This window comes from Neomonachus schauinslandi, chromosome 9 (genome assembly GCF_002201575.2).
Source record: "Neomonachus schauinslandi chromosome 9, ASM220157v2, whole genome shotgun sequence".
Lineage (NCBI taxonomy): Eukaryota > Metazoa > Chordata > Mammalia > Carnivora > Phocidae > Neomonachus > Neomonachus schauinslandi.
In genome coordinates, this window is record NC_058411.1 from 83,233,000 (window position 1) to 83,247,270 (window position 14,271).

Below are 14,271 nucleotides of genomic sequence, written 5' to 3' on the forward strand. Positions count from 1 at the left end.
GCGTCAGGATGGCACAAACATGACCTATGGAACATCACCTTCTGGACTGAAAATGGGGGAGTTGATTGCGCGGATGGTGAGGAATATGGATAACTCGCAGCTCAGGGACTCAGACCTCGTCCCTGGAGGCTCAGATGACAGACCGACCCGGGTGTGTACACCTCCAGTTGTCAGGACTGACCACCCCTCTGACCTGCATGACCCGGGCCTCCTGCTGTTAGATTCCCCTCAGCAGCCAGTGCCTCCCACACTGACCTCTGTGTGGGCCCCCCAAGGGTCTGGGTTGGAATAACTTGCCCACTCCAAGGCTCCTGAAGAAGGTGGGAGAGACCGGATTTGGAGGGAATCTCTGTGGGAGTTCCTTCACACCCGTGGTCCTGGCAGTTTGTCTGATAACAAATTAACAAGCAGAAATACAAGAGAGACTTCACTTATTTTAAAATACTTCTCCTCTTCTAATTCATTCAATTGTTCCTTCAACACATATTTATTGAGCTCCTACTGAGTGCCAGACACTCTTCTAGTAAACATACAAAATAGTTTTTGTTCACTAGAATAGTCTCTTCCCTCATGGAGCTATATTCTAGTACTTTCGGAAGTAATGCACGTTCACTGAAGAATACTGCCTGAGCCATCCAGAAAAGCACAGAGGAAAAATTAACCTACATTCTCTCCCATCTAAAGGCAGTAACTCTAAGTATCTAGTATACATCCATCTAGGATTTTTCTTTGCATACAGTTCATCTAAATGTTTGTTTTTAAAATCTCATACTCTATGTACCTCTTTGCAGTTATGCTTTTCTCAGCTAGCTTTATGTTCTTAATATGCCAATATGAATTATATTGTTAATGTGTCTCCTAAAACATTTTTTGGTGGCTGCACAGTATGCTGACATACAGATAAGTTATAATTTATTAACCCGATACCCTATTATTGGAAAATTGGATTGTTTTCTCTTTCTTACGTTGGCTATTATTTTTAAACGCTATCATGAAAACATCCTAAGAGATACGTCTTTGTGTGTGTTGTGATGATCCTTTGGGACAGATTGCCAGTGGATGATTTGCTAGGTGTGCATAAGTAATGCCAAAGGAGTTGTTTCAGGTGGTTTCCCAGGTCTAGACTTGAGGGATGTGTGGGTCTCCTGCCCCATCCCTTTCTATTCAGCATGATCTGGGTCATGTAAGGACTGAGATGTTGAAGAGGCTAAGATGCCAAAGAGCCCCGGCTCCACCCACATCCCTGAGCTTGAAAAGGCTCACGATCTGTACAGCCCAGCATGGCTGCCGGAAGCTCTTCTTAAAGCTGTCACATTACCAGGCAATGTGAAGCCACAGAAATACGGTCTAGGGCTCACTGGGCGTTGGAGATCCTACCCCTCTGCTGAGCATCTCCTGGGGCTGCCACTTGGGAATTTCTGCAAATGGAAAAGCTTCTCCTGCCCCTTAGGCTGAGTCATGTCTGAGCAGGACTCACCTCGGGCCTCCTCCAGATTCCCCTCCCTGGGCCCTGTGACTCTTGATTTCTCGAGTATCATGTTCTCGGTGGGTCTGGAGGACGTGAGGGGATATACAGAAAGGAGGTTAGACCTATATGTTTCATCTAACCTCTTTTCTCACTTCTTTCCTCTTCCGGGAGGAGTCAGCTCTGGGTGGGCTCAGGGGAAGGGGGGAGCCTGAGTCCCAGGGCAGCCGCCATCTGTCCCTGTTCCTCCTCTGAAGACCCCAAGAGATCCAGAAAGGAGGAGTGGGGATGTTCTCGCCTACCTCGACATCGTCCCAGCCTCACATGGATCTCCAATGGTCAGAACAGACCTTTTCGGGGCCACCAGCTTGAGGGGAACCACTGGTTTCGGCTGTGTCTTCTTGCCTCTCTGAAAGGGCCAGCAGTGGTCCTCGCATGGCCGGGAGGCCCCCCTTTCAGAGCGCGGAGGGGTCCTTGTCCTCGCAGAACCTGGAAAATTACCTCATGTGCACTTTGTCTCAGAGGAAACAGAACTTCTGCCGCCCAACCCCTGACAGGCTGTCTGGTTTTTGCTCCACAGACAATTGTTCCCGTTCAGTATGAAACAAGAATGGCTTGCGGGCTAGTCAAGGGCCATGCCTACTCTGTCACTGGGCTGGAGGAGGTGAGGCTGGTGGGGCGGGAGCCACTTGGGTCACCTTCCGAAGTCAGGACTTAGCTTCCTAGGCCCCTTCACCTCTGCAGAGCCTGCCTCCTCTCGGGACAGGGGAGGGGGGTGTTCTGCTCAAGGTCTGGGTCCAGCGCCTGTGGCTGGAGGCCCCCCACCCCCACCCCACCCCCACCCCGCGGGACGGGTAGAGGTGGATCTTGCCACAAGGTGGCGCTCAGATCATCTTTGCTTTTAGTGCTAAAGTGGCAGTGTTCCCCACATTTCCAGGGAACAAATAGAAATCGCTTTGGTTTTATGGAATTGATTTCACGGGCTCTCGTGTTTCCTGTTCTCCGGGAGTTGAACAGTTACAATATTTTGCTCCTCTTGGCACGTCTGGCTGGAGACAGGAAACTTGTCAGGACCACTGTGCACAGCTGGGCAGGCTGGGCCCCATCCACAGGGATTGGCAGAGACTGGAGGAAGGGGCACCTTTTTCTAACCGGTCCACCTATGGAGGCCATTTGTCTGTAGTCCCTCAGCCGGCAGGGGTGTTTCGTTTTGTTTTGTTTTGTTTTCTAATTCAAACAGAGACACCTAGTGTGCTAGACTGGCCCCACAATTTACACCCTCCCTCCTCCCCTCAAGCTCATAATGGCTGGGAAAATCACTTCTTAGCAGATAGTCAAGCCCTGACCACTGCAGACTCAGTCTTAGGGTGCTGACATTCCCTCTGCCATTCCACAGAGAGCCTCTGATTAGTCTCCTTGACCAGGACCAGGCAGGACAGCCCCTGTACAGGATTCTCTCCCTATCCCCATCCTAGTCCTCAGGGCAAGACAGAAAACCCCCTTTCCAGGAAGGCCCAGACCAAGAGAGCTTTTTCTCTTTGTCCAAGGCCCTGTTCAAGGGAGAGAAGGTGAAGCTGGTGCGGCTGCGGAACCCCTGGGGCCAGGTGGAGTGGAACGGCTCCTGGAGTGATGGGTAGGTGGCGGGGGCCCGCAGAGCCTGGGGCCAGGCTGTGTTGGATACCGCACCATAAGAGTACTACAAATTACCCTCAAAACCCATGATCCGCAGAGGGGAAGAGGGGATGTGGGCTCCAGGGAAGGGCCCGCAGAGGAGCCAGGGGAGCTGAGTATCCACAGACCTCACTGATGGCCATTGGCTGAAAAGGAAAGATTCTAGAAAGCATGGGCTAGGTCCAGGTAGAAGCAAAGTTTGAAGGCAGGGGTCTGGACTAGAGGAGTGATTTCCCTTCTCTGTTTCCTTATCTGTAAAATGGGAGCAATGTTACCACTTACATGGTAAGCTGGAGAGTGCCTAGCTAGTGCTAAGATTTCCTCTCCTTCGCTGCGCCTGAAAGATCTTGCTGCTTATCACTGAGAGGAACGAACCGGGTGCAGCAAAAGTAACAAACACGGGCAAGTTGTATGATGGCTCGAAAACATTTACAAAGCTTTTAGAGTGCATGCAGTCACTGGATCCCAATTGCCTCACTGAGTGGGGGGCAGCCCCTTGAGCTCTTTCATTCCCGAGAGGACATAGCCAGACTGCGTAGCTGTGCGTGCGCTCTTCAGCCCCTGGGCTTACCTCCACCCAGGGCACCAGCATTGCTGGTTCATTCAGCTCTACCTTCACTTAGTATCACTGAGCACCTGCTGGACAGCAGGCACAGGTCTGGGCACTGAGGATATTCCCTGAACAGGCAGCCTCCCCGGAGAGACTGGGATAATCTGTTGACTCTAGTCTCCCTACTGCCTCTTGCAGACATTCGCGGCATTCCTTCCCTCAGCAGTGAGACAAATTGTCACTTCCTCTGTGCCCAGACGTTACTACCTGGGGACTTAGAAATGAACAGGGAGGCACAGGCCCTGCCCCTGTGAACTTTAAGTTCCAGTGGGAAGGACAAAACGACCACTAATAATGAAGATAAAGGTCCCAAAGGGGGAGTCCCTCACCTAGTTTGGGTGGGATAGGAAGAGTAGAGAAAGGTTGCCAGAGAGAGCCACATAGGACTTAGGCTCTCTGCTCTGGGAAGGCCCTCGGGGCCCCGTCAGTGGCCTGCTAGCCCAGGTCACCCACAGGGACCCTCGCTGTGTTCTCCAGCCCCATAGTTTGGTGTCCAGCCTTAACCCACATCCTGCCAATGCCTCCACGCTGGGACTGCTGACAAGTGGGGCCCATCTCTGAGTCACTCAAGGAGACCACCCTCCCTGCTCTGGGTCCCTCCTTCTGTTCTCCGGAACCTCCGTTTCCCCTTGAGCATTCCCTGACCCCAAGCCCTTCCTCAATCCCTTACCTTGCCAAGGACAACCCAGTTTAGCTTTATTCTCCTCAGCATGACTGAAACACACATGTGCTTCATTTCCTCCCTCCTGAGGAGAGTATGGAAAACCAGCCAGCCTTTAGAAACACGCAGTCAGGCTATTTCCTGAGGTGGCAGGAGAAAGGGAATGTTTAATGCTTGGTCTTCTTCTCAGAACTCAAACAGTTATTTATTGGAGGACAGGCGCTGGTCTAAAACTTTTGCATGCGTTATTTCATTCATTGTTCATCGCAGCCCTCTAAGTAGATGATAATACTCATTCCCCTTTTGCAGTTGGGAAAGCAGACGCTGAGAGGTTAAGCGACATGCTCAAGGTTACGCAGCTAGTACTGGTATTATTAAATGGAATCCTGAGGGGCGCCCAGGTAGCTCAGTCTGTTAAGTGTCCGACTCTTGATCTCAGCTCTGGTCTTAATCTCAGGGTTGTGAGTTTAAGCCCCATGTTGGGCTCCCTGCTGGCCATGAAGCCTACTTAAAAAAAAAAAAAAAAAACTACAACTAATGGAATCCAGTTTGTCTATTTCCAGAGGTCAACTCTTAACCTTTAAAGTGTGAGGGGGGATAAAAACAAACAAACAAACAAACAAAAAACAAAAAACTGAGCCAGAGAGGGATCAAGCCCTTACAAACCCATTTAAGGTCTTACTCCTGCGGATGGTGAGAAGCCATTATTGGGTTTTACACGGAGGGGATCAGATCAGATTTCCATTTTGATGCTTCATGCTTGCTGCAATTTGGAGGTGGGCTAGTCTTTCAACATATTTCTCTTGATACCTCCTGCACCAACCTACATCAGGTCTCCCCTTCTTCTTCCTTCCCTAATTCCTCCATTTTCCCTCCAGTTGGAAGGACTGGAGCTTTGTGGACAAAGCTGAGAAGGCTCGTCTGCAGCACCAGGTCACTGAGGATGGAGAGTTCTGGTGAGTCCAAGACCCAGGAGGACCCCGAAGGGTAAGGGATGAGGTGGGGAGCTGAAATCTCAAACCTCAATCCCCGGAAAGAGGCCATCAGACCCCGGCCCTCAGGAGATCTGGGCCCTGTTCTCCTCCTCCAGTCCAAGGCCCAGCAAGGATGGGGTTCTGAGAGGAGCCGACCAGGTCACGGTGGTGACTGAGCCTGGGACCAGGCCAGCATGATGTGGCTCCTGCCTCACCTGTGCCCCTCTGTGGCACACGCGGCTCCAGCTACTTGCTCCCTGGCCTTTGCAGAGCTGTCTTCTGAGCCAAGGCAGCTCTACTTTGCTCACCCAATGCCACGCTCACCCTTCACTCAGATCATTTCTACTCAGCCCTCAAGTCTCAGCTTAAAGGGAACTTTCTTCAGGATCCCCTGTTTTGCCCAGGACTGGGATTAATTAGTGAGACTCATCATCCTCGAAATTGCTTGCTTAGTTGTCTGTCTCTCTTTCTGCTGAGCCCAGCACAGTGCCTGGGTCCAGTGCGGAGGGACACGGTTCCATTGGAGAACTAAATGCTGCCAAGCTCTCCCATCAAGGGCACAGAAGTTTGAGTCATTACCGGAAGAGATGCTAGTTTGGGGTGCAGACATGAGAACAGAGAGTGTGTACCCTAACGAGGAGAGACACGGTCCTCTCTGGGGCCGTGCCCGAGTTTGTCTGAACTGTCTGATCGCGCTGCGCTCGTCCCAGCCTCCCACATGGGTCTCTCTCTTCCGACCCCTCAGGATGTCGTATGACGATTTCATCTACCATTTCACGAAGCTGGAGATCTGCAACCTCACAGCCGATGCCCTGGAGTCCGACAAGCTGCAGACGTGGACAGTGTCCGTGAATGAGGGCCGCTGGGTGAGGGGCTGCTCTGCCGGAGGCTGCCGCAACTTCCCAGGTGGGAGAGGCTCGGGATGGGGGAAGGGCCGCGCAGAACCAGTTCCAGGGGGAGCTGAGTCTGTACTAAGTTCCCGGGGGGTATGTTGTCTTACGAAACCCTCCCCATTTTACCGAGAAGGAGACGGCCAGGCTGAGGAGCGTGCAGTAGGGAGCTGGTAACAACTTTTAAGCAGGACACCGTGTCAGAACGATGCTGCATTCCTAATGCTGAGGATGGGACTGAACGCAGAGTTAGCGGCGACGGCAAGGGTGCAAGCCAGAGATGAGGAGAGCCGGAGCAAGTCCCTGGCAGCGGAGATGGAGGGAAGGGGGCAGATTCAGGGGACAGAATATTGGGTGAAGTCCCTGAAGAGTGACTTCAAGTTTCCCAGTTTGGGGGGGCCTGAGGGGATGGGGTCAGTGTCGCAACATAAGACACACAGGAGAAAAAACTCAGCGTGTTGTTGGCTTTTCGGTGGAGTTGGTCGTGGGCTTGTAGGGAGGGGAGTTGAGCTGGGGACATGGGAAGTTTGAGGCCCCTGTAGAATATCCAGGTGAAGATGTGTCACAGAGAATTGGATGCACAGATTAGAGGTCCTTGGTTGTATGATTAGAACTCAACATATATTTGTGGAAGAGAGGATGGAAAGAAGAGAAGGAAGGAGGGAAGACAGAAGGGACAGAGGTAGGGAAGGAGGGAGGGAGGGAGTCAAATGCAGATGGGGGCTGGGATCTGCATCGAAATTATGCAGGGACAGTTAAAAAGTGGATAAGACGGCCTAGGGGGCGCAGAACAGTGGGGTGGGAGAGAGGCCTAAGCCCACATCCCAGGGACCAACAGCATTTCAGGGGCAGGCGAGGAAAGGGAAGCCATCAGCAGAGACTGAGAATCGCAGTTCAGAGAAGGAGGAGGAGCCAAACAGCCAAGCAGTGGGGCTCCATCTGTAGAAAGGTCAAGGCTACCCACTGCTCCCCCTACATCATTTGACAAATGCCGGGATCACTCCTTCTGTATTTATTGAGCCCCTAGAGGCAGGAGATAAGCAGGTCCCCTCTGTCTTACTCCTCTTCCTGCCCGTTCTCTGAGAGGCAGATCCGAACGTACGTTTCCTTCCTGGGGGGCACAGACACTTTCTGGACCAACCCACAGTACCGTCTGAAGCTCCTGGAGGAGGACGATGACCCCGACGACTCTGAGGTGATCTGCAGCTTCCTGGTGGCCCTGATGCAGAAGAACCGGCGGAAGGACCGGAAGCTGGGGGCCAACCTCTTCACCATTGGCTTTGCCATCTACGAGGTGTGCAGCTCCTGACCAGCTTCAGCCCCAGACACACATACATTGCTCAGAGGGGAGGGTTTCAGGGGCTTCCCCAGTACTCAGTGACCCCCAGAACTCCTGGTATCAGGCCCACTTGTGTCAGAAGCTCTTAGATATTTGTCACAGGAGGAAAAAAACTCAGGATGGGAGAGGCGGAGTGGGGCTGGGGCTGGCTGGACAGGTGGTGGGAAATCAGGCTTCTGCATTCACTCCATGCTTGCTGGCATTCCCTTCCTGCGTGCTTTTCATCCCGATTCAGATGTGAAATCCACAGAATCTGAGCATCTTCTTTTTTCTGTTTCTCCCCAAGGTTCCCAAAGAGGTATAGAAGTGGCAGTGGCCAACAATTGTGTGCAGCATTGCCCGGGGGTCCTGTGTCCGTCAGTGGCACGTCGGGAAGCTTCCTGGTGGGGTTTGACGGCAGGACTATGATAGGGGAGGGTCTTGCCTGTGTCACGAACTCCAGAGAGGGTGCCTCAGGGTGACCTCCTGACTGTCACCGTCATGATGTGCCCCTTCTCCCTTCCCACCACAGACAGTCACACACATGCTCTCACACATTCATATTCATGTCTCACACGCATGTGCACACAATTGCTCATACTCATACACATTTGCACTCACAATTACACACACACACAGTCACAAAGACACATTCTGAGGGTGACTGCCCTCTTTGGGATGGAGGAATCGCCTCCCTCAGACCCCAGCCAAGGCCCCTCCTGCCTCCTTGGGGTCCTTCCCCAGCCTGGAGGTGATTTGGAGCTGACCAGCAGCAGTTCCGGTAAGTAGGGGAATGATAGACTTGGCCTTCACTTCTGAATCACAACAGAAAAGGAGGAGGAAATGGGGTAGGGAGCTCCAGGGATATTGAGCTATTTGAGGCCTTGGGAGTCGGAGGTAGGTAGGTCATGACTGTGAACTGGGTGACCAGGGAGTCGGGAAGAGACCCCCAGGGGGCTGTGAGCAGGACTGGGTGTCCTTCGCAAGGAGCTCAGTCCCTTGGCTCTTCTCTCCATCAGATGCACGGGAACAAACAGCACCTGCAGAAGGACTTCTTCCTGTACAATGCCTCCAAGGCCAGGAGCAAAACCTACATCAACATGCGAGAGGTGTCCGAGCGCTTCCGCCTGCCTCCCAGCGAGTACGTCATTGTGCCCTCCACCTATGAGCCCCACCAGGAGGGAGAATTCATCCTCCGGGTCTTCTCCGAAAAGAGGAACCTCTCTGAGTGAGTCAGCCCCCCGTTCCCCACCTGTCCCTAAAAGCCCATGCAGCCCATCCCAGAGATTGGAGGCATGAGGTAGCTGGGCCAGTCCCCTCTAGAAGTCCTGGATAGGCTGACCAGGCTGCCCCTCTTCCCCTGCTCCCGAGCCACTGGCCCCACCTCCTCCATTCAGTCAGTCTGTCATCCCACAGATACTTCTTGAGCATCTGCTGTGTTCCAGGCACTCTTCTTCTAGGCACTGAGGATAGGCAGTGAATCAAACAAAGAAATCCCTGCCCTCGTGGAGTTTAACATTCTAACAGGAGACAAGGCATGGGGAAAAACACACACATATATATGTTAGAGGAAGATAAGTGATAAGAAGAAAGAGAGAGAGTAGGGAACAGGGAGAGGAGGCATTGGGGGTGATGGAATTTTTAGGTAAGGTGGCCAGGGAAGTCAGCACGGCCATATCCTGCATTTTTGGTCACTGCAGATGAGCTCATAAGCCCAACTCCTCTGAACTCTGCCCTTGAAAGAAACACAAGGTCCCTGGGTAGGTGGCTGGGCCTGAATTTGGGGAGCTCTGGGCAAAGCCCACAAGAACCCGTGTGTGTGCCCTTGGCTGCTGGGGCTGGTGCCGACATGAGGCTGGTTCCTGCGGTGGGAGAATTAGGTCCTGGGGTTCCTTTGAGGTCAGTCCCAATCTGGCTCTGAGAAGCTGCATGACCTGAGCAAATCCTCTCTGTGCTTCCTGCTTGCTCCTGGTGACACTGAGACCCTCCCCCCACCCATTTGTGTTTCTCACAGGGAAGTTGAAAATACAATCTCCGTGGATCGGCCAGTGGTGAGTGGTTTGGTTCTAATGTGTGAAAAGGTCCCGAGGGTCACCTTCCCTAATCCAGGCAGGAGAGAGAAGGGTGGGGGGAGGGGAGAGAGGGTACTGGCAGAGGAAGATGGGAGTCAGGGGGCATGCAGAGCAATTCTTCCACATTCTTGCAATTTTTCTTTGCCATGACTAGAGTAACAGGCCTCATGGCGCTGGGGTCACATAGCCCAGGAGCTAGGACATGCAGAAGGGAGTCCTAGAGGGGAGAAGCGGTTTGAACTGCTAGAGGGAGGGGTCAAGGCCATAGGAAGGGACACCAAGGGCAGCAACTAGCTTGCATTATGAGGGCCAATCTCAGATACATGATATACACACTGGCTCTGGAGTCAGTGTCAAAACCTGGGTCCTCCACCTACCACCTGGGTGATTTGGACAAGTTACATAACCCCTCAGTTTTCCTCCTCTGTCAAACAGGGATAATAGGAGGTGCCTTGCAAGGCTTTTGTGATGTTGGAATCTGTGAGATCATGTATGTGAAGTGTCTGGCACAGCATGGGCTCCCACACGGTGGTTATTAGTCATGGGCTTTATATCTTACAAGGTACTTCTCCCGTGCATTACCTTACTTGATTCTTGCAAGGTTTCTGAGATGCAATAAGATTATTATCCCTGGCATTAAAGTAAGGGAGGAGAGGCTCAGTGGGGTTAAATGGCTCCCTTGAGTTCCCAGAGCTCACAGGTGGCAGGGCTGGAACTGACATCCAGATTCCTGGAGCCCAGGCTCAGGCTCTTTCCTTGGTCGCCATGCCGAGACCTGTTCCCAGGGATGTGAATCCCAGAGTTACAAGCACAGAGTTGGCGTATGTGGTGTCTCCTTGTATTAAGGAGTCTTGTGCCTGCCTTGGGCCTTGGGGCCCTGGTTTGTAAACCAGTCCCTTGTGCTGTGTGACTTTGGCCAATAAGAGGACAGCAAATGCCCCACCGAACTGTCTTCTGGGTAGTCATACTCACAGTTCTAATCCTGACCCTGTCCAAGTGCCTTCTGAATTATCACGGGACACTGGTTTTAGTATTAAGTGCATTTGGTTCTGCTCTTATCTTTTATTTTAAATATTTTTAAGTATTTTATGTATTTATTTGAGAGAGAGAGAGAGCACACGCAAGGGGTGGGGCAGAGGAAGAGGGAGAAGGAGAGGGACAAGCAGACTCCCCTGAGTGTGGAACCCAATGCAGGGTTTGACCCCAACATCACGACCTGAGCCGAAGTCAGACGCTTAACCCACTGAGCCACCCAGGCGCCCCTATTCTTATCTTTTAAACATTAGTCATCAGGGTAGTGTATTTATCAGGAATTTCAAACTCAGGAGAGTATGGGAACTGGCATGCCACCTGAACAGGGCAGGCAGGTGTGGGGGTTTGGATGTCCCTGGACACACGCATATGGCCTGTAGCTCTCAACTGACTCTTAAGCTTCAGTGTTGGAGGGACAACTGGAGTGGTGGTGACTGTGGCATCTGGAGGGCGCAGACAGCAGCTACTCTCAGCTCCCCATTTTTGCCACAGTGGGTCACAGGCGCATGCAGCCTGCCAGACCTTCTAGTTTTATTTTTTAAAGCCCCAAACCTAGATTTCCATATTAAGTCTCTCCCTATGTTAAATATTTGCAAAAACAACAACAGAAAAAGACAAAAAAGAAAACAAAACCCAAAACTCTGTAAATCAAACAAAATTCATTTTTAGGCCAATTTGGGTGAGCCACTTCTTTTGGTGTTTTAGTAACTAACTTCCATTAAAAATACAAAACACTGGCACCTGGGTGGCTCAGTCATTAAGCGTCTGCCTTCGGCTCAGGTCATGGTCCTAGGGTCCTGGGATCGAGCCCCACATCAGGCTATCTGCTTAGTGGGCAGCCTGCTTCTCCCTCTCCCACTCCCCCTGCTTGTGTTCCCTCTCTCGCTGTCTCTCTCTCTGTCAAATAAATAAATTAAAAAAAAATACAAAACATTAGCCAGAAGATCCCTTTCCTGGGCGGTGTCCAGAATAGGAGTGAACTATAAACCAGAGCCGCCGCCAGGGCAGCCGCCAGTCTCTGAGCCTGGAAAGTTCTCACCTCCCTTCACCCTCCAGGCCTCTTTTGGTTCTATGTAGCCCAGATTCCTGGACCCCGGAACCTCACCCGAAGCTGAGGACCAGGTCACAGGGAAGCCAAAAGCCACTGGGTTTTCTGGAAACTTGACTTTCACTTATTCTGCATTTATTGTTTCCTTTCCTTATGCAGAAAAAGAAAAAAATCAAGGTGGGTGTAACAGGGTGAGTGGGCAGACAGCAGAGGGTGTTTGTGCATGTGTGTGTGTGACAGCATGTGTACCAGACTTGCCTCCTCCCTCACTGCCCGCCCCCCGCCCCCCACCGCCCTCCTGGGCCCGAGGTGCAGCTCTGGGTGTGGACCAATGTTACACTGGCCAAGGGAAGGCTGCATGCCAGGCACTCTTCCAGGTGCTTTGCATGGATATACTCAATCCTCACAACGACCCTGTGAGACTGGTACTGTTAGTATCCCCACTTCCAGAGGACAACAAGGTACAGATGAACTGACTTGTCTAAGGCCACAGAGCCAGTAAGTGGCAGAGCCCGCACTGGGAGCCGGGCAGTCTGGCCCCAGAGTCTGCTCGGCACCCCCATGCCCACCTCTCCAATGAGGGAGGGAGGGGATGGCCAACCAGTGAAAATGGGCCTCTTGCAAAAACCAGAAGGAGCACCCCTTCTTTCTCAGAAGTGGGTTTGGCTCTGCTAAGCAAGGCTTGATTCTTGGGGGGAATGGCAGCTGGTTGTTTCTCAGGGTACAGTGAGATAGGTGTGTGAGGGTTTCCAAGGAGACGGTCTCAAGATGCCAGCCACCTGCTCTGTAGACAGGACTGCTCCTTCTCCCTCCTTTCTTTTCCCTGCCTGCTCCCCACTCCTCCTTTTTCCTTGGCCTGCTGGGGTTGGAGCAGAAGAGGATGCCCAGAGAGGCTAAGTCATTGCCGGGGCTCTTACTCCAGGAGAAGCTCTTTTTCCAAATCCCCTTCTAGACAAGTGACCTCTCGTTCCAAACGCAGGCTCCGCTAAGCCATGGGACCCAACAGACTCGGCATGCTGTGTCCAGCTAGCAGTGGGGAAGAGGGAAGAGATCTTCACCCTCACAGCCCCAGAGGAGCTCATCAACCTGACTGGTTTAATGGGGAATGAGAGCTACCTGGGCAGCTTCCCCTCATGGGGTCTTGGTAGGTTGTGGTGATCTATGGATTCACCAGGGCCTCTAAGATCTCCTCCTACGTGTCCTGGTTATAACCACTCGGCTGTAAGGACACTATTGCTAAAGGCGACCATGTGTGCTTAAAGCATCTCAGGGGCCTCCGAGCAAAGCTTTCATCTGGGACCAGGGGCACTGTTCCCTTTGTGTGATTTTAGAATTCAAGACTACAGTTGTTGAGCAATTCAAACTCCCTCCTATATCCTTGTTCCATTTACCCCATAACCTTCCCATGGTCTCCAGGGCCTACCCATGATGGCTAACCCTTTCCAAATTTTGGGTTGACCACTCAAGAGTGCCATCTGGAAATGACTGACCTTTGAGCATCCTCAAGCCCATGAGGGAGTAGCCATAGGCCATCAGACAAGGTTTGGTGTTAGTGTTTATGATGGTTCCTGGAAAGATCCAACATAGAGGACCTCTGAGTATTGAAGCTGGTGCAGACCAGAGCTGACATTGATCAAGCACCTACCACATATGAGACACTGTGCTAGGGGTAAAACATACACTGCTTTCTGTTACAACAGTATCTATAAGGTAGGTGCTATTATCATTCCCTTTCTATATATAGTTTACAGATATTCAGAGAAGTGAAGAAACTTGCCCAAGGACACACAACTAATGAGTGGGGAAACTGGAAGCCATATCTATCTGCTCTAAACCCATGTTTCTTGCCCTCACCAATCTGGTTCAGGCTCCTTACACTCCAAGACCTGTGTTACCCAGACCCACACTTAGGCCCGGAGACGTGTGCCTTAGCAGGGGTGACCCATGGACACACCACGTCCAGAGGCACACATTTCCCCTCCAACTGTGATCCACACTGGCTCTTGGACCCCTACAAGAATCAGTTGCTTGAGCAAGACCCTTTGCTTGAAAGGCAGGGCAAGCCAGGGCCTTTGGGGCCTGCTGGGAACCAAAGTTCTGGAAGCTTGTTTCCACAGGTCTGCCCATGGTGCTGTTCTAGATGAATAGCATGGGAAAGCAGACGGAGATTCAGAAACTGGTCAGGTTGCTTTTCTGCATTGAGAGACTCTGATTGCCCCATTGCTTTCTGCATGGCAGCCACAGCCCTGACGCCCTAGCCTTCTTCTAGTTTTCCCTGTGCGGCGTATGGCTCCAGCTAGGATCCACGTAGCATGGCAACTGCTCTCTACTCTTTTTGTGTCCTCTTCACTTGCATGAGCATGTCTTGAGTCTGAAATATTTTGCAGTACAATTTTATACTCGGTATCTCATGCGCACCCCCACCCAAGAGCCCTGTGGGAAAGGTCAAGCAGGTTTTGTCATCCACATTAATGGATGAGTAACCTGAGGCCAGAGGGGATATTGCTTGTATGTGAGGGCAGCACTGGAC

The 14,271-nt window shown here is 51.9% G+C and overlaps 1 protein-coding gene across 3 annotated transcripts in view; it reads left to right on the top strand.

Moving 5' to 3' along the window:
* Positions 1–14,271, top strand: part of CAPN3 (calpain 3) — a 49,135-nt gene that overhangs the window by 30,451 nt on the left and 4,413 nt on the right. Inside the window, exons 6-15 of one of the 3 annotated variants that reach the window (XM_021695621.1) lie at positions 8–151; positions 2,046–2,129; positions 3,013–3,098; positions 5,286–5,363; positions 6,127–6,287; positions 7,396–7,565; positions 7,897–7,908; positions 8,609–8,817; positions 9,604–9,640; positions 11,901–11,918. In XM_021695621.1, the coding sequence (XP_021551296.1) occupies positions 8–151; positions 2,046–2,129; positions 3,013–3,098; positions 5,286–5,363; positions 6,127–6,287; positions 7,396–7,565; positions 7,897–7,908; positions 8,609–8,817; positions 9,604–9,640; positions 11,901–11,918 (999 nt within the window). The remainder of the gene's footprint in view (positions 1–7; positions 152–2,045; positions 2,130–3,012; positions 3,099–5,285; positions 5,364–6,126; positions 6,288–7,395; positions 7,566–7,896; positions 7,909–8,608; positions 8,818–9,603; positions 9,641–11,900; positions 11,919–14,271) is intronic. The other 2 variants (XM_021695620.1, XM_021695622.1) reach the window with 2 other exon arrangements.